Source organism: Mytilus californianus, unplaced genomic scaffold, assembly GCF_021869535.1.
Source record: "Mytilus californianus isolate M0D057914Y unplaced genomic scaffold, xbMytCali1.0.p SCAF_4, whole genome shotgun sequence".
In the NCBI taxonomy this organism is placed as follows: domain Eukaryota; kingdom Metazoa; phylum Mollusca; class Bivalvia; order Mytilida; family Mytilidae; genus Mytilus; species Mytilus californianus.
The window spans coordinates 28,384,849-28,403,540 of NW_026262690.1; the positions used below are offsets into that span (position 1 = coordinate 28,384,849).

The window sequence follows — 18,692 nt, forward strand, 5'->3', positions numbered from 1 at the left end:
AAAAATATATCAGTAGTTTTGTTCTAAACTGGTTTGTGTTTTAAAACAAAAAACAGTGACTGTCAAGGATTTGCCGCTATCAATTGTCTATGTAACTAGTGTCACTAACGTTACCCATTGCTTACGAAACGCCTTTAAACACGTAACTTTGCCTTGTGCGCAACTAGTCATTACATCAACACAATTTGTATGAAACACAAGTCTTATCAATCAAATCGAATTAACAGCCACAACATTCACGATAGTGACGATAGTAATACCGATGAAAATCTTTTAAATATCCCAAATTTTTGTAAAGATATCTATAAATGTCGGAGATTACCGGTGAGGGTTTAGATAAAAAAAAGTATTTACAGAGAAACGAAAACTAATATTATGGAACGCTGAATTTATTAAATATGAAAATAAAACTTTAATTTAGAAAAATTTGGATTAAAAGCGATCTAATGTATGTAAATGATATCCTAATTGATGAAGGCTCTGTTTCTCATAATGGAATTTGAAATAGATTGAAAAATAAATCGAACTGGATAGCTGAAGTAAATTTAATAAAGAAATCAATACCATATGAGTGGGCAACAATCTTAAAATCGGAAAACTCTATGAACAGCACAGTCAATATAAAAAGAAAAAAATTGTTAGATACAGTTTTTGTAACTTTTGTACACCAGAAAAAGATTACGATCATATTTTTTTATATTGTGTCCTTATCTAATAACATTTTGAAATAAAATATATCAAGTTTTAAGGCGAAATAAGATAACTTTTAAGATATCATTAAAACATTTAGTTTTTTGGCTATAAGATTTCTGATGAAGAATATTTTGATTTTGATTATTTCTTAACGATTCTGTTTTTTAAGTCTACTATATTTCTGATGAAAAGACAAAAAAATATCAATGTGTTTTCAATTTTCATTTAAGAATTCGACAGGAGAGTTCGTGTGAAAAATAATATTTTAGTAGCCATACGACAACATTTAAATAATGTGGGATATTTTAAAATATAGATATATTAATATATAAATATGTATGATTTATTTAGAATTTAGCAAATAATTACTTCCCTACATAATTAGTGGAATGTAACAGGGAACACCAGGAGGAGCTTGGACCCAGTAGTCGAAATAAAATATACACATTTATTGTTAAAAAAAAAAGGAAAATGCGAAGAACTCCTTTGAGATTCGAAAAAGAGAAGGAAGAACACGCACAGCAGCAACTATTAGATAAATCTATCATTGAACCATCTACTTCAGAATGGGCGTCACTACCAGTTCCAGTAAAGCTAGACGAAAAAGACAGACACAAAACCGTAATTGTTACAAAATACGGTCTGTTTCAATACATAAAACTTCCGTTTGGTCGTTGAAATAATCCTTCAACGTTCAGCAGAGTAATTCAGCTTGTTCTTCAAGGCCTCACCGGGGAAACTGCTTAGCGTATCTATAAGATGTCATTGTTTTAAGCAAAGATTTTGATGATCACATCTGGAGTTACAGTGAAGTATTTTCTAGGTTCCAAAAGTACAATTTGAATTTGAAACCAAGTAAATGCCAACTACTACAGACCAAAGGTAGGTTTCTTGTCAAAATCGTCAGGGAAGCTGGTGTTTTAGTTAATCCCGACAATTTAGAATCCGTGAAGAAATGGTCAACATCAAGAAAGAGAAAAGAAGTTGAATCATTTATAGGATTCGTTAACTACCATCGTGACCACATAAACAATTTTGCTGAGCTAGGAGAGCTTTTACATCGACTTACTAGCACAAAAGCAGATTTTAACTTGAATGAAGAAGAGTCATTCTGTTTGCTTAAAGAATCTTACTCCGTAATACTGAGCTATCGTACACATGAAGAAATATTTATACTCGACACCGATGTGACACATGAATCTATTAGAGTGGAATTAAGCCAGGTACAAGATAGAGTGGAAAATACAATCAGCTTCGCTTAACACCGATTCAACAAAAATATTGTACGACTTGAAAAGAACTACGGGACATCGTTTTCTTCATTAGACAATTCCGTCAAAACTTGCTCTGTTGTATCTTTGTGACCAGGACAGATGGCAATAGCTTGACTTGGTTATTTAATATCAAAAATATTGAAGGCCAAGTAGCAAGATGAACTGTCTTAATACAACATTGTCATACAACATAGAGCTGGCAAGATGGGTTGTTCAGAAAACCCGACGAGGTAGAGTTATGCGGTAACTACAAACCAAAAGTCAACTTAGAAGAGTTACATTGTGGTGGTTGCAAGTTCTGTACGTGGGCAAGGCAACATGAAAAACATTTGAAGAAGAGGAGGCTTTTGTTTTATCATTCCTTTAACAATCTGATGAATTACCAGAGAAAGTTATTACGACACAAATTGGACACCTTCAAATTCTTTGGTTGAATTGAACGAAGAAACGATGAAAGACGCAAATTTCAAAGACACTAACAAGATAGGGAGATATGGAACACGGGCCATCTAAATTGAAACTTCAACTTACTAGTAGTAGTAAAGTAGTTCGACATTTATCGTATTTAAAGACAACAAATAATGATAAAAGATAATGTTTTATTTAATAAGTGGGAGGATAACTCTTCATGGTACCAAAACAAATGCAAGATTAACTTCTTCGTGAATGTCAAGACATAATATATCTTTGTGTCATTTTTGACAGTACAAAAGTTTGAACCAAATAGCTGTATGATACAATACGATCCAAGACTGCAAATTGTATGTAAAAATCATGTGATATATGCAACATGAACGAGAAACTGACAAGAACACTGAGATCAAAGTTAGAGCAGTACCACGCTTTTTTTCCTATGGAGCAAGTCCATATAGACATCTTAGGGTCTCTTCCAGTCATAAAATCACAATGTAAATACTTGTTAATGGTAATTGATCAATACACCAGGTGGTTGGAGTGTTTCCCGATTGCACAACAGACAGCATACAGCTCAGGTTGAAGCAAAAACAGTTGTGGATCATTTCTTTTCCAGATTTGGCTGTCCAATTGAACTCCACATAGACCAAGGAAAAACATGGATGGGAATCTGGTAAGACAGTTTTGCCAATTGTTGCAGCCAAGACTAGAACAACACCATACCATCCTTCATCTAATATATAAGGAAAGCATTTTAACAGATCTATTTTACAGATAAATGTTATTTCAAAAATAAACAACAAAATTGGATGTCTTTTTACAACTACTTGTTGGAGCAATCTGTGCAACTCGAAACTTACAAACAGGATTTTCTGCAAATATGATTTTGGGCAGGGAGGTTTTTCAACACTGGATTTCATTTTGGGAACATCAAAGTTGACTACGGAGAGGAAAGAAGTTTCCCGGTATACCAATGATTTAGTGGATTCTCTGAAGAAGGTGGACGACATTGCAAGAAAGAAGTTTAAAAGGCCAAATAAAGTACGAAGTTGAAGAGCATTGAGGATCCAACATTCCAAAAGGTTTTGTCAAATATAGCTAGGGTAATCTATTCCTGTTTCAAAGAAAAATCAAAGTTAATTTAAAATTATGACCAAATCAATGATAATTCATTTTCAAAACGTAAGTGCTGACTACTAGGCTGGCGATAGCTTCGGGTAGAAAACCTCTACCAGCAGTGGCATCGACCCATTGGTTGATACCAGGATTAAAATTTTGTACACAAGACTCATTATTAACGTTCGAACCATAAAAGTCAAAAGGCCAAATAAAGTACAAAGTTGAGGAGCATTGAGGATAAACAATTCCGAAAGGGTTTGCAAAATACAGCTTAGGTAATCTCTTCTTAGTTTTACTCAAATGATAGATAAGCCGACCCATTTTGCTGAATCGTAGTCATCATTGTTAGATCTTTTTATAATAAACGATTCTAACACAATAAATGTTGCATTCATAAATTCTAAGCCTTTTTTTTCAAAATCGTTCATACGTTCTGTAATTTTGTCAACATTTTTAAATGTTAATAAAACAAGACCATTTATTGTCTGATTAATTTAGAACATATTCACACATTCCAATGACATTACAAAATTATCCTTTCCTATTGTAATACTGAAACCTGAGTTCACTTTAAGTGTTAATATGGTTAATAAAAGGGATACAAATTATATTTAATAAGCATTTCATCAGTTGAAGTGAAATAGCACTGAGACAGCTGTGTAAGGACAAAAAGGATAAATTGTTCAAAAAAAGAGTTTTTTTCTTCTTCGCGTAATATTTAATATCAGTATATCTTAAATTCCTTCATTTTGAAAAAAGCACACAAAAAATGTTATAAAAATCTTCTTTTTTTTCCAAAAATTGTATATTTTATAATAATTATAAAACTTAGTCAATAAATATTAAATTCACGATAGTTACATCTGATGCTTACCTTTGCATTGATGAATGAATTGATTTTTTTTTAATTTCATTTGCTTTATATATCAACAGTCATAGCTTCTTTTAAAACATTTACTCTAGGATCTCCAATAAAATAACCATTTTATATTCTTTTTTTGTTGTTCCATATATATACCATAATATTAAGATTGCAATATGCAAAACTCAACTTAAAATGTTTTTTATTTTTTATAATTCTATTCCCTTTTTTTTTATTTTTTAGAACATACTCACCCCTTCGCGTCTAATGGCAAACACAATTTTGCCTTCTTTTTTTCGTAGCACTTATAAAATGATATACATAAATGACTTTTCATTATAAATTAATTATGAAAGTGAACTCTCAATAACTGCATTCACGCAGTGTACAATCCTTCAAGGCATGAAGCAAAAGATTGCTATATTTAAAAAAAAAATGATTTCCATATGTTCAGAGACGGATTCCTGTGTATTAAAATGAACTTATAAAAGTTTTTTTCTGATGGAGATCGCTTATGAATTTATAAAAATATAATGTCAGAACTGGTCGGCAAACAGAACAGAAATTAAAAAGGTTACTCAATAGAATGATAGTAATGAAAACCGAGAATGGTTCAACAGGACAGTGCTCACCAACAAAAAAGAACAATGTAAACAAAAGACTTAGTTTTTAATTAAAATTCTGACCCATAAATTCGTTCGAAATTAAAACATTTCTAATCTATATACATGGCTCAATTAAAAGCAAGACATAAAAATGACTTGCTTTACTCGCAGTAACTTATTATTTACTATACAATGCAAAATTTATTAAAAGTTTACAAAATATTTCAAATATCTACCAAACACAAATCTATTTAAACATTAAATAAGGACAATATACTGTGAATAATACATTACGCATAACATGTGGAAGTTACGGTGAGCATATCTATACATACTAAACAAGTATCAAACTTATATATGACTACAGAACCCGACCCGTAATAAGGCCAAAAAAAATATCCCTGAAGCTAAAACAGTATACTTACCCAACGAATAATGATTAAAATACTAATCAAACTGGTTCTAGAAGAAGTCTAAACACAAAAATAGAAAAGGAAAAATCCAATTCAAACGAAATAGAAATAATTTTCCCCTGGAATCTACTGCCCATGTTTTGTAACTATGACAATTCAGCAATGGGTTATGTACAGATTATACAATAACAAAATTAAAATATCTACAAAACTTGACAACCCACGCATTAATGCTAGTCATTGATTGGTGCAACTACTCTAGTGTTTCTTCGACGACGCGATGTCATTGTATATATTTTCTCAGCCTCTTCTGTTAAAAGTGATACAGATATACCTCTTAACTTTTCTCTTCTATCATAAAATCTGATTTTTCGTTGCACCTGTAAAAAATATGAACAATATTTAACAAAGCAGTTGCTTTAATTTTAACATATTTTTACTGTTTCCCTAGAAACATATCTATTTTGGCGACTGTACTGAGATACTAAAATCGTTCAGAACCCTTATATGTACCTTTACATTTACATTGAAGATTTTATACCTTCATTTAATATTATATAAACTGTGTTTAACCAAATTATCCTAAAAAACAGAGTTAATACAAATCAGTGGCGCTCGAATAAAAACAGTTGGTTTGCTAATTCAAAAAACGAAGTTGAAGAGCATTAAAAAAAAAGAAGAAAATCCCCAAAAGTTGTGCAAAAACGCATTAAATATGGAGACAATAGCAATCTATGCCTGAGCAGAACAACATCAGAGTTTGAATAATTCAACATTTGGAAATGCTAATGACATTCATCCCAAACTCAATCAAATTATTATTAGCATACCCAAAACAGTATCATTTTTATGATAAAAGTATAAGTTCTGCATACTGACAAAAAGTAATTAAAATTTGATATTGTATGTTTGAACCAAATAAAAGACCACAGTATACCGGTTTTCAAATTTCATAAATCCGTTTAAAACATACAAATCAATTTTGAAAGATAAATCGGAAACAGAAAAAAATCGACCGGAGCACTGAAAAATGTATTCGTAAAATATAATTTGTTAGAGAAGATGTACATCAACCTACAGGGTAAATTCAGTAAATAAATATACGTCATCAGGGACCGCTCATTAGGAGGAGAGCTTTCTGTATAACACTGAAGTCCTGTGCTCTTCTGATTGGTAGATAATGTTTGTAATAAATATTTTTTGATAGATGGATCAAAACTAGAGTTAAAAGCACTTAGTTTTTTTACTACAGGGTGGAAAAGTAATGGGGTCAGTATAGGAATTAAGTGCGAATCTACAGTGTTTGTAAACAAGGCCATGATAATGCCCAAAAATGCCGTATGACCCTATGTTTTTATTGTTGCAAAAGATGAGGCTACATTTGTACTTTAATGAATGATATATGAAAGCTTCTGATTTCTAAAGGTAAATCAGGTATAAATTTAATGCAAGACAAATATTTGCATTAAAGTCAATGGGAGAATTTTTACTGAATTTACCCCTATAGGAAAATATGCACTCTGTCACTGTACTTTTTTAAGGCTTCACAACAATCACAAAGCTCAGTTCCTGTAAATATTAATGCAATGGAAGCTTTTTGGAACCAGTTAAAGTTGTTTTTCATACAAAATTCTATGTTTTACTACGGTTGGCAAGGATGCACTGAGTATACTGTGGGAGGAAGCATGGAGTATATGGGAAAATCAGTTTTGTGATCAGATTGAAAGAAACAATAGAAATTACACTTTAGAGTTATAAAATTAATGAAAGGCATAAATACTCTCCCCATTTTACATCACATTTTGCACACATTTCTCCTAATAATGTGTAAAATCATATGGAAAATCAGAATTATCTCCCTTTAACATAGTGTATTTTTTTAGCAGTGTTCCCCATGTTAAGTTGCAGATCAAGTTGTAAATAAACACTTTTCAAGTATTTTAATACTCGAATAATCTAACCGTATGAAGATATTCATTTTTTTTTTACATAATTCATTGCGTGTCTTTAATTAAAAAAACATACTGGACAACTTTTCAGGATTACACTCCCGTCTATGAAACTAAGGCCATGATAATGCCCAAAAATGCCGCATGACCCTATGTTTTTATTGTTGCAAAAGATGGGGCTACATTTGTACTTTAATGAATGATATATGAAAGCTTCTGATTTCTAAGGTAAATCAGGTATAAATTTGATTCAAGACATAGATTTGTATAAAAGTCAATGGGAGATTTTTTTACTGAATTTACCCCTACAAGACATTTCCTATTTTTGGATGCAAATTTGCCAATTTTATAGTCTTTCGGATCGATAACAAGTTTAAATTCAATATGTTATTGTCAACTAAATATACCCTTACAGGCAGAATAGTCAAGTTCAATTTGGAGATGTACAAATGATTACAATGACTACTTCCGCAAGTTTATTGTTTTCTGTTTGGTATTAAATTAATAATTAAGATCCATTTTGTTACATCTGGTGATCCGTTTATTTGGCAATCGCCATGGCAGTCAGCAGGGTTTAAGAACATCCGTTGTTCGACTTGCTAGTCAAATGCGTTTTGTTAAAATATACTTTTTTACTCTTTTGGTCTTTTGGAAAATGTTGTTTTAGCTGTATTTAGACTCCTCTACCAGGATTAAAATCCGGGTAAAATTCGAATATAAATGCCCAAACCATAGTTAAATGAAAACAAATCTACGGCTGCCATGAATTATTTCGGTTCTAATAGGACAAATACGGTAATTTTGTCAACCGTGAAAGCCTATACACACGATACTGTTTTTGCTGTTTGCCGTTTTACCCCCATAAAATGATATCAGCATTATATTGTTCAAAACATTTTTTTATCCAATTTTATTACATGATGATGCGTACAAAAAGCATGAAAACATCCTGTGTTTACATTTGACCCCGGAAGCATACGTCACCTTGTTAGTTGCCAAATAAGATAACATCAATTCGCAGAATTTTCGTTTTATGAAATTTTACACCAAAATTATAACTGATATGGACTAATTTGTTTATTATGCATCAGAATAAAGATAAAAGAGAAGCAAAAGATACCAAAGGAACATTCAAACTCATAAATCGAATATAAACTGACAACGCCATGGCTAAGAAAGAAAAAGACCAACAGACAAACAACAGTACACAAAACACAACATAGAAAATTTAAGACTGAGCAACACGAACCTCACCAAAATTGTAGGGTGATCTCAGGTGCTCCGGAAGGGTAAGCAGATTCTGCTCCACATGTGGCACCCGTCGTGTTCCTCATGTTGGTACACACCCGGGGATTAGTCTAATTCGGAAGGTCACATTCGGGGAAAAGGGAACGGGATTATAGTCAGGACAATTGGAACATATCCGTAGTCATCTGTGAAACAGACATTCCATAACGGTCAACCAACTTGTGATGGCGTCCGTAAAATTTACGAAGGGATGATTTCAACTTCACGATCACCTTTCGGAGCACCTGAGATCACCCCCAGTTTTTGTTGTGGTTCGTGTTGCTCAGTCCTTTAGTCTTCTATGTTTGTCTGTTCGTCTGTTGGTCTTCTTCTTTTTTTTTTGCCATGGCGTTGTCAGTTTATTTTCTACCAATAAGTTGAATGTCCCTTTGGTATCTTTCGCCTCTCTTTTGAAACTCATGGTTACATAGCTTCCTTGTGAGCAGCAACCCTCTATTAAGGAAATCATGATAGGAAATACAAGCCCTGGAATATCGTATCAACTAGGAGATATATACTCCGTATGGAGGCACTGCTGGAATGTTGCTACATAGAAATGGAAAGTTCACAATTGGGAAGCTGAAATCATCTCTTTTGTCGTAAAGTTTTGTTTTCAACCGACCCTTATTGTAAATTTCTAGGTGTAAGTGAAGATATGTGACACACTTAAATGTATATGTTGTATCCTTTACCTCAAATTCGATGGGATAGATGCGTTCAACATAGTCACCAAATATTGAATTATTTAGCGAGAGATCATCATCTATATAGCGGAAAGTAAAGTTAAAGGATACTGCTAACTTATTTTCTTTCATCCGAAGAAGTTCCTGTATGAAGTCAGCCTCTTATGAATAAAGAAACAAGTCGGCAAAAAGAGAAGCACAGTTGGTTCCAATGGAAACCCGATAGTTTGTTGAAAAACACGTCCTCCAAACGTAACAAATATGTTGTCAATCAAGAAATCAAGCTTTTTGATAACATCAGTTTCAGAGAATTTTTTGTTTGAATTTTTATGAAACAAAGCAGGACCAACTCTTTCAATTTGTCTTTTAGTTTGGAATGGGGAATACTTGTGTAAAGTGTAGAAAAGTCAATGTTTTAATGCTATTGCAAGATGAAAGACTGTTAGATTGTATGTACTCTAAAAGATATTTTGAAATTTTTAGTATCCGCATCTGATTCACGCCGCCTCTAGAATAGGTAGTTTCACAATGACTTTGGAGCCCGGTTTTGATTGTTGATAATATTGATGTTAATGATTCAGATAGAGGTTTCGTGGAGCACTTGGAAGACCTAGCAATATAAAGTTGTTTATAGGGACACTTATGTAGTTTAGGTATCCAATACAGTGAAGGGAGATCCAGTTCTTCATCTCTGGTTGAAATTTCAAAGGAACATAGAAAATACCTTTGATTATTCAGGAAAGTAAATTGTCAATACCTAATTCAATCATCAAGCAGTTTATGTAATGTGATTTACACACAAAAACTATGTTGTTTGGAGCTTTATCTGCGGGAACAACAACATATTTGTCATGAAGGTAGGACAGGTGTTTTGCAACATGTTGGTCTTTTAAAGATTGATGTAGCATGGGTATTCATAGACCCATTCAGTTTTTTTAATTCTGATTTGTATCAACGACCTAACAGCCTTAATCAATTCGGAAAGAGTATCTACTTTTTCTTTCTCGCATTTAATCCATTGTCTGGCATAATCCTTGACTGAATCCATCAGTATTTTGAAGTTGTGTTTCCAATTGATGGATTTAGGCTAACGATATTTCGGGCCTTTGGATAACACATTTCGCAGAGAAGTGTTATTGATTGCTGATAATACTGATGTTAATAATTTAGAAAGAGGTTTCGTGGAGCACTTGGAAGACCTAGCAATATAACGTTGTTTATAAGGACACTTATGTAGTTAAGGTATCCAATACAGTGAAGGAAGATCCAGTGATTTACACATAAAAACTATGTTGTTTGGAGCTTTATCTGCAGGGACAACAACATATTCGTCATGGAGGTAGGATAGGTGTTTTGCAACATGTTAGGTCTTTTAAAGATTGATGTAGCATGGGTATTCAAAGACCCATTCAATTTTTTAATTCTGATTTGTATCAACGGCCTAACAGCCTTAATCCATTCGGAAAGAGTATCTACTTCTTCTTTCTCGCGTTTAATCCATCGTCTAGCATAATCCTTGACTGAATCCATCAGTATTTTGAAGTTGTGTTTCCAATTCATAGATTTAGGCTCACGATATTTCGGGCCTTTGGATAACACATTTCGCAGAGAAGTGTTGTTGACAATGTTTAGGTCACCAGTAATAGCGTGGCCAGCAGGATTATATATGAATGGGGGAACTAGCACAGGTGCAATCAGGAGGTTAAGACTTGAAGTCGTCAATATTGAGATCCTGCAACACGTGTTTGTAATTGAACATTTTAGTTGCAATTGGTTTGGTATAAATATAAGAAATAATAGGTACAGGCTGATCTTTAAAATAGGGAGGTTTTTTCGAGTGAACTGATTTATGATGAAGGATATTGCCCAAGATAGTGGCAACGAGACCTTTGTTAGCAAAGGAAAGTTTTAGAAAGGATCTTTACTCCTTTTCGTCTTTTCCAGTGCGAACTGGTTTGAAAAGTCTGTGACTTGCAATATCCAAGATGATAGCTGAAAGTTTTTATTGGTTTGAATGGGGGTTTGTAACAGTGGTTTCCAAACATAAGTTGTACAGAGAATGGAGTTTTGAAAGGGGTAATTAATAAAGCTTCGTGCGAATGTAATGAATACCTAACGGCTTTTGTATAAATGGCAGCAGGTCATTAATAGAGACATCATGTAGAGTAGGTGATGTATAATGACAATGACCATGACTACGTAGAGGAGTAGAGTTGCAAATGTTCATCACATTCACCAAGCTACAGGAAGGACTAGATAGAATACCTAACCGTGTTGTACTTGAAGCTTGGCCTACGTACAACGTGGGTTTAACTGTCGCAAATTGAGTTTACCTGGTCGTATAAATAAGGTAACAGCCAATTTTGTGTTTTAATGCGTTTGTGCTAAAAGTATATATACTATGATTAAACTAGTTGACGATATATTAGTTGTCATATTAGAATCAAAATTCAATCGACATCAGTTAAGGCCATTGCGAAAACCAAGACAAGAAGGGGAGGGAATCGGGGGAAGAGGAGCTTACAGTTTTCTTTTCTCTCATATTAAAAAGTGTAGAAAAACTTGTACTTATATCTTTAAGTTGTTAGTTAGCCTTATTATTAAGTTTCTTTTGATAATTTATTAAATCAAGGAAATAGTTTAATAGTGAAAACAGTCAGAATATTTTTAACTTTTTTTCTCTCGCAATATAGACACATTAGTCATAAACCCTTTTTGGGGAGTAGGTGGGAAAAGGAGTAAAGAAGACTTGAAGACCAAACAAATGACGGTATCATAGATTTGTGTCTTTTGCTTTTTCTTTGTTGGTTGAACTGTTAGCTTAGTGCCGATCTGAGAAGTCAAACAAGCCCTTTCCAACTGATTTGCACAGTTTGTAATAATGTTGTGTTATTACACAACGATCTCCGATAAGGACAGGAATGAGCGTTTTAACCCTGTAGCATAATATATATGCCGTCCCAATTCACGTCATATTACTGAATGTCTACTTTGTAAAAAAAGGACACGGATTTGAATAAACGTAGACTGGCATGACGTCACGTGACACAGATCTGGGGACAGGACGCATATTTTAGGCTGGACAAAGGGCCACAGATATGAGTGTTATGAAGTCACGGCACAAAGATCTGAGTAAGGACACAGATTTAATGCTGGAGATACATTTGACTCTTACATATATGCATATATACTGACGGACTTTAAAATCGCAACATAAGATTTTTCATTTTAATTTTCATTTTACAATATGCAATTCTTGTAAAATAAATGTATGAACATATATTTCATTCAGTACTTCATTGTCTAAAAAATGTTTGCAGTACGAAATTTTAATTGATTACGTCATGTTCAATGTTCATATTATTAGTATGTCGTATGCACTGAAAACCTGGTTTTCCCTTTATCAATGAATGTGTCACAGTCGAAGGCAATGACTGTCTGTAAACTACGCCTTAATGATTGACAAAACGTCAACCAGTTCTGTAGAGCAGGTTTTTAGTTCTGTTTTATACCTTCTGATTTGGCCTTTGTCCCACCCATTAAAGTGTGTTTTGACAATTATGCGGTTTAAACTTCAGCTTTAAATGTTTTTCTGCAGTCAATTCTTTTGCATTTCAGTATTTGGAAAACATTCATTGCGAACATCTGTCTGCCGTGGCATTCGACGACTAGATTAGCAATTGACCTTGCGGCCGTAAACATGTCTCGTGAATGACGGTGCATACTCAAATGTTATTGACGTAGCGTTTTCACAACCTATAAATCTGATCATGGGTGGTCATCAACAAATCCCTTCTGCCTCTACCGTTGTTGTAAGGACAGTAATAAGAGTAATAGGAGTTTCTGGTGTGAATTTTTCAGCAACAGCACGTTCACTTATTTCTATGTGCAATAATATTATGGCCTGATGAAGTATTTCATTGTTCTGTCTCGTAAATATGAAAATGCAACATTGTTTTACTGATTTAAGTGACGGTATGGATTGAAAGAATTGTTTCACGAAGAAAAAAACCTTAAAATATCATTTATGGGTTTTAAATATCGCTTTAAGAAATTCGATATGTTGAATTACTAGTACCTAAGGTAAATCCGGTATTGATTTTTTCTAAACATGAAGAAGTATGGTAAGCATGAAGAGTAGTTGTATGAGGATCATTCGTGATTTGGTAAAAAAAATCAACAAAATGTGTGTTGCGTTTTTAGTGTCCGTCAGTATATATATATCTATATATTTGTTCTGACATTGACAAGACAGTGATCATAAAATACCAAACTGAATCCTTCAAATATTTAATGAATTATTCTGTTTTGTCCGAGGCTGCCATTTACATATACTTATAACCACAAATGTACAAAATATAAATCAAATCACTATCATGAATGTACCTATTCCTATTGTGTCTTTTAATAAGTAAAACTAAGAACTTAACTTAGTTTCTAAAATTTGTTTTCTATTAAAATTGATCAAAATACATACTTGATTAAATATGTGACTACCTAAACTTGACTTGAGCCAAATAAATGGAGAATGAATATCAAAATTGTGAAAATTTTTGTAAGGTTTGCCAATATTTGTGATAAACACTTATTCGGTATTCAAGAGCTTGCAGATGCTACTCAGACTTTATAAAACGTCAACAGTGTCTGAGCTGAAAGTTGATGAACCAAGGTTATGCCAAAGAACGTCTCGTCCTTTTTCTAAAAAAAAAGTTCATCGAAAGATACCAAGACCTTGTTGATAAATATTCCGTATCAACTTCATAAATAATACATGATGGTCTTGAAGTATACATTCTAGGTACTGACGTTGTTTATCATCCTAATTACGTGTGTTATAGTGTTCTTTTTATTTGTCTTTGTATATTTTTAACCTTTACTGTCTAATCCAATTTTGGTAATATCCTTTTGGCGTGGCTCGTTATTTATACATCCCTCCATTGTGTTATTGTGCTATGGTCATTTTTTGTATTCTTGTCTTTCATTTTTGCTTATGTGCTTTTTCTATAGAGTGTCTACATGCCATTTTGTGTTTCTTTGTTGACATAGTTGTTTTATTTTATAACAATTAGTTAGATTATAACACAATGTTGACTGCTGAACCCCAATTTTTGACATTTTTATACCTATTATGTCTGTTTGTTTTGTTCACACATTGTTGTTAATATAATGGAATTTTATGCGACTGTCATACAAGTGAGAGGTTTAATCCACCATTTTATACAAAAAGAAATGCCTGTACCAAGGCAGGAATATGACAATTTTTCCATTCGTTTGATGTGTTTGAGCTTTTGATTTTTCCATTTGTTAAGGGACTTTCCGTTTTGAATTTTCATTGGAGTTCGGTATTTTTGTTATTTTACTTTTTACTAGGATGGTTTATTTAAGCAGAAAGTGAAGTTCTTCTTCCATTTTTTTTTAAAGATTACAAATATTTATTGCCTGAAGTATATCTACCTCTCTCTATTTCAAGATTATGTTAATGAATGATACATTTTTTCATCTGAATTCTCGGAGTCCTGTTTCCTATAGAAAGATTGGATTTAAAACATATTTTAAACTTTAAGAATCTATATGTTCTAGGTTTATATCCAAATGACAAATATATGGTTCCCAGTCATTGTTTAAAGATGAATACCACAACTGGTTATACTTTAATTCAAACCTGAGGAAAATAACCGTTTTTAAACTAGATTTTCAACAAAATATTTTGATAATGAATAATGTAATTATGCCAACTTTTCTTATTTTAGTTAGATAGAGACTAAGATCCAAAGAGGGCTTCCGACAATATTTTGTTATCTGTTTTTGTTTAGCGCGATACGTTTGAAAACATATTTACTTTAACAGAACACTATTGATACGATAATAACTAACCAGGTAATAAGGTCCTCCAAACAGGAACCAGAATGGAAAACAACAAACAATCATCCACGGATAACTGCAGACCTTCAGAGGTGTAGAATAGTTGTAAATACATAATCCCATACCACTCAGTGTCGTTTTCCGTCCATTACACTCACAGCCGTCATCTACATTTCTTCTGAACCAGTCTTTAACACATTTTCCGAATTTGATCTGTCAAAAATACCGTTAAAGAATATCAATGTATTACAGTTTTATAGAATTTGCGATAAAATGATGTTTACAATTGTCTAAGAAGATTTTCAGAAATATTTTTTTTTTAAATCAAGAAAAAACTAAAGGGAAATTATTACATTTGTATATTCGATCCCTAAATAAATCGTCTAGTGAGGATTTTTTTCAGGGTAAGTGTTTTGAATGATTTTGATATTTTAGTAACAGTACACGAATCAATGATAGTTTTTGTCAACACTGATGTACTTGGTTGGTGTTAGCTGCGGGTCTAAACGTTACCAGCGGTGGCATCCATCTGTTAGTTGTAAATCCAGGGGTTTTGTCGGTTGCTGTCTGTTTTCATTGTTTTTCTTTTATTATTTTAGTATTAATTGTTTTCTTTTTGTGATATTTCTTATTTCTAGTCAGGCCTTCTTTGGCTTTTTATTGTTTATTATTCGTTGAGTTTTGTTCGTTCGAATGACCCGTTTTCTCTTTAAAATTCATACAATATCTCCTTTATTTTTATATTGACAGATATGTTCAAATAAATGATCTTAACAACCGAGTTACTCTGGTGTCGGTCTGAAATTCTATATAAAGATCTGCATGAAGGGAAAAATTCATGTCTGACAATTTGAACAATAAATAATTCAACGCTTTCTACATGATATGCCATGACTGATATGAAGTCGATAGAGAATATCATTTTATGATTTCACTCTCAGTACCTTTTATCGTATCTGCGGTTAATGCTCTTCAGCTATGAAGGGATCCTTTTTGCAGGAAAATATTACAGGCTCCTTGGAGCCTCTGGATGAAATTTTACCTTTAGGCAGATTTTTTCTCCAGCATTTACATGATTACTTGCTTCTGTCAATAATGGATGTAAAAACTCTTGAATTGCTGGATGCCAAGGATTTATGAGAACGGCAAACCATGCTGTAAAGCGCAAAACAAAGTATTAGTGTTTTACTAATATTTGTTCAATTGTCAAATTTAATAAGATACTGGTAGTTACTGATTGTTTGAAATAAATTCAATATAAATGTGATTAACTGTTATTATGGGCAATCATTATGAGTAATTTCTTGTTGAATTACATAAGGTATATAAGTCTTATGCTTACAAGTACAGAAGTTTTGTTTTTTGATATTCAAATAAAAATAGCATGGGTGAATTGGTAATTATATAAAAAAACATCTGACAAAAATACTGAACTCCAAGGCAAATTCAAAATGGGGAATTCCATAAAAACTGTCAAAATCAAACGCTATCAGCCAACGGAACAAGTGAAAAACAACTGCTATATTCCTGACTTTGTACAGACATTGTGTGTATAACGGATAAAGATGAAACGAACAGTCCTGATAAAATATTATTGAACAATAATCATTGCCATTTCAATGGTTTTATAATATTTTAATGAACTAACTTCTCGGAAACTACAAATATATGAATCTTATTATATGGCATCAACAAATAGAGTACGCTTTTTACAGTATCTATCCATACATGTACATACCTGTCCATGTCCTCACTTCCGTGTAACATGGACTTTTTTCAGTTATTTGATGTTGTACACAACATTGGAATAAAAGTGGTTTGTGAAGGAGATCTTCGCTGATAAGTTGGAGTTCTTCTGCTGTATCCACTTTCACTGATCTCATGAAGATAAAAATTACTAACTATAAATAATCCTCAGAGGCGAGTTGGAACAAGCTTAACATGCTAAATATAAAGTACTTTTATTGCATTCATTCTGTCCTTCAATATGATAATAACTACGGTACTTTTCAAAAGATTCCATACAGATTTTTTTACGATTTCTTAATAATGCATAACTATTTATCATATCAGCAACAAAGTCATGAACATTGGGTTATGGAAACAAATACCATATACGTTACAGAGAGAGAGAGAGAGAGAGAGAGAGAGAGAGAGAGAGAGAGAGCCAAATAATATGATTCAAAAGTAAAAGTAAAATAAATGTGATGTAGTCTGTTCATTATATAAAATCCAACATTTTTATGCTTAATTATTCAGATTCACGTTCCGATTGATATAATTCATAAACCACATCTCATCAAATACTTGAATTTTTTTCTATGCTAATAAACTTTATATTGAGGATACTACAAAAAATAGAAGTTCTACATCATAGTTTGATAGTTTCATAAAAAAAATAAGAGAGTTTGACAACTTCAAACTAGCATCTATATGACGAACGTGTCGATTCCAGTTTCCGCATTTTCAACTCCTTTTTTTCTGTAGTAATATACCCTCTCCTATACATTCCATATCTCTCATTAAATATGTTATATGTTCGTGTTCACATAAACCGAGGGGTATGTTTTCTAACACGAAAAACCCTCCGCAAGGGTATAAGCTAGGAAGAACGCTTCATAGATTTCGAGTTACGTTCACCGTCACGAATTGGGGTTGACAGATATATTGTGTCTTTATTTCAACTCACAAGAGACATGTTTTCGCAGATTTAGATCTTGTGACACCAGAAAAATCGTCCGATATGAAAATATACAATGCAATCTTATTAACATATCGAATCAACTGAAAAATATAGATTCCATACTTAAAATGGGGTGTGTGTTTTCCAAGTAAACATAACAAACAGAGATGTGACAATTAACAGTTGGAAAGTCAAGTTATTCCTTTATTTATAATTGAAAGTTCAATCAAAGTCAAAATAGGACAAATATCAACGTTTAAAATCATTCAGAAGAAAACGATTGGTGAAATTGAATTGTAAATCTATTGGTTGACATCATTGTATTTCTTATGTGAATTCAATTAAAATAATGATTTAAAAGTAAACCTATGTATTATACATTTAATAATTAATTACCTGTCTTCTTTACTGGTCAAATTTACAATCATTGTTTTCGGTAATCCTGTCAGTTCATACAGCATTTCTGGATTTTCTAGAAACGTTCGAAATTTTATAGCAACGCATGGAGGCAAGTCTTTTAGGGCTTCGTAGTTCATTTTTCGTATTCAACTTGATAAAGGGTTCTCCAAATCAAACTTAAATTAACACGGAAGTCTATTTTAGTAACTTTATACCATTATAATGCCTTTGTTGAAAAAAAACGTCAAACTGATCTTCCAGGCGAGTGCTTTCTTTTATTACAATAAGAAAACGATGTTTAAACATAAATGTTTAAATTTGTTTAATTGTTAAGGGAAAAATATATTTATTTTTTTCAATTGATGGCATTAATTTATAAAAACCTGCAGTCCTTGCGCAGTATGTTTAATGTATTAACATCGAGATAGGTTTCAATACTACACTTAACA

General features: G+C 32.5%; 1 protein-coding gene across 2 annotated transcripts; it reads right to left on the reverse strand.

Moving 5' to 3' along the window:
- Window positions 1-3,974: 3,974 nt before the first annotated feature.
- LOC127737863 (uncharacterized) lies at window positions 3,975-18,419 on the reverse strand. Of its 2 annotated transcripts, none has more exons than XM_052248814.1 (5): window positions 18,241-18,419; window positions 16,900-17,039; window positions 16,204-16,316; window positions 15,287-15,374; window positions 3,975-5,760 (listed from the first exon to the last, which is right to left on the reverse strand). In XM_052248814.1, exons 1-5 carry the CDS (start codon window positions 18,378-18,380, stop codon window positions 5,735-5,737), a joined length of 507 nt encoding a protein of 168 aa, XP_052104774.1. In that variant the 5' UTR covers window positions 18,381-18,419; the 3' UTR covers window positions 3,975-5,734. The 2 variants fall into 2 exon arrangements, with proteins under 2 accessions (XP_052104774.1, XP_052104773.1); XM_052248813.1 differs by having other exon boundaries at window positions 15,174-15,374.
- Between the last annotated feature and the right edge of the window lie 273 nt (window positions 18,420-18,692).

Coding starts and splice junctions, on each gene's coding strand:
- LOC127737863 (XM_052248813.1), bottom strand. CDS start 18,380: ATGAACTACGAAGCCCTAAAAGACTTGCCTCCATGCGTTGCTATAAAA. Junction 16,317..16,899: donor GGAAGTGAGGACATGGACAG/GTATGTACATGT, acceptor TGCGCTTTACAG/CATGGTTTGCCGTTCTCATA. Junction 5,761..15,173: donor TTGGAGGACCTTATTACCTG/GTTAGTTATTAT, acceptor TATTTTTTACAG/GTGCAACGAAAAATCAGATT.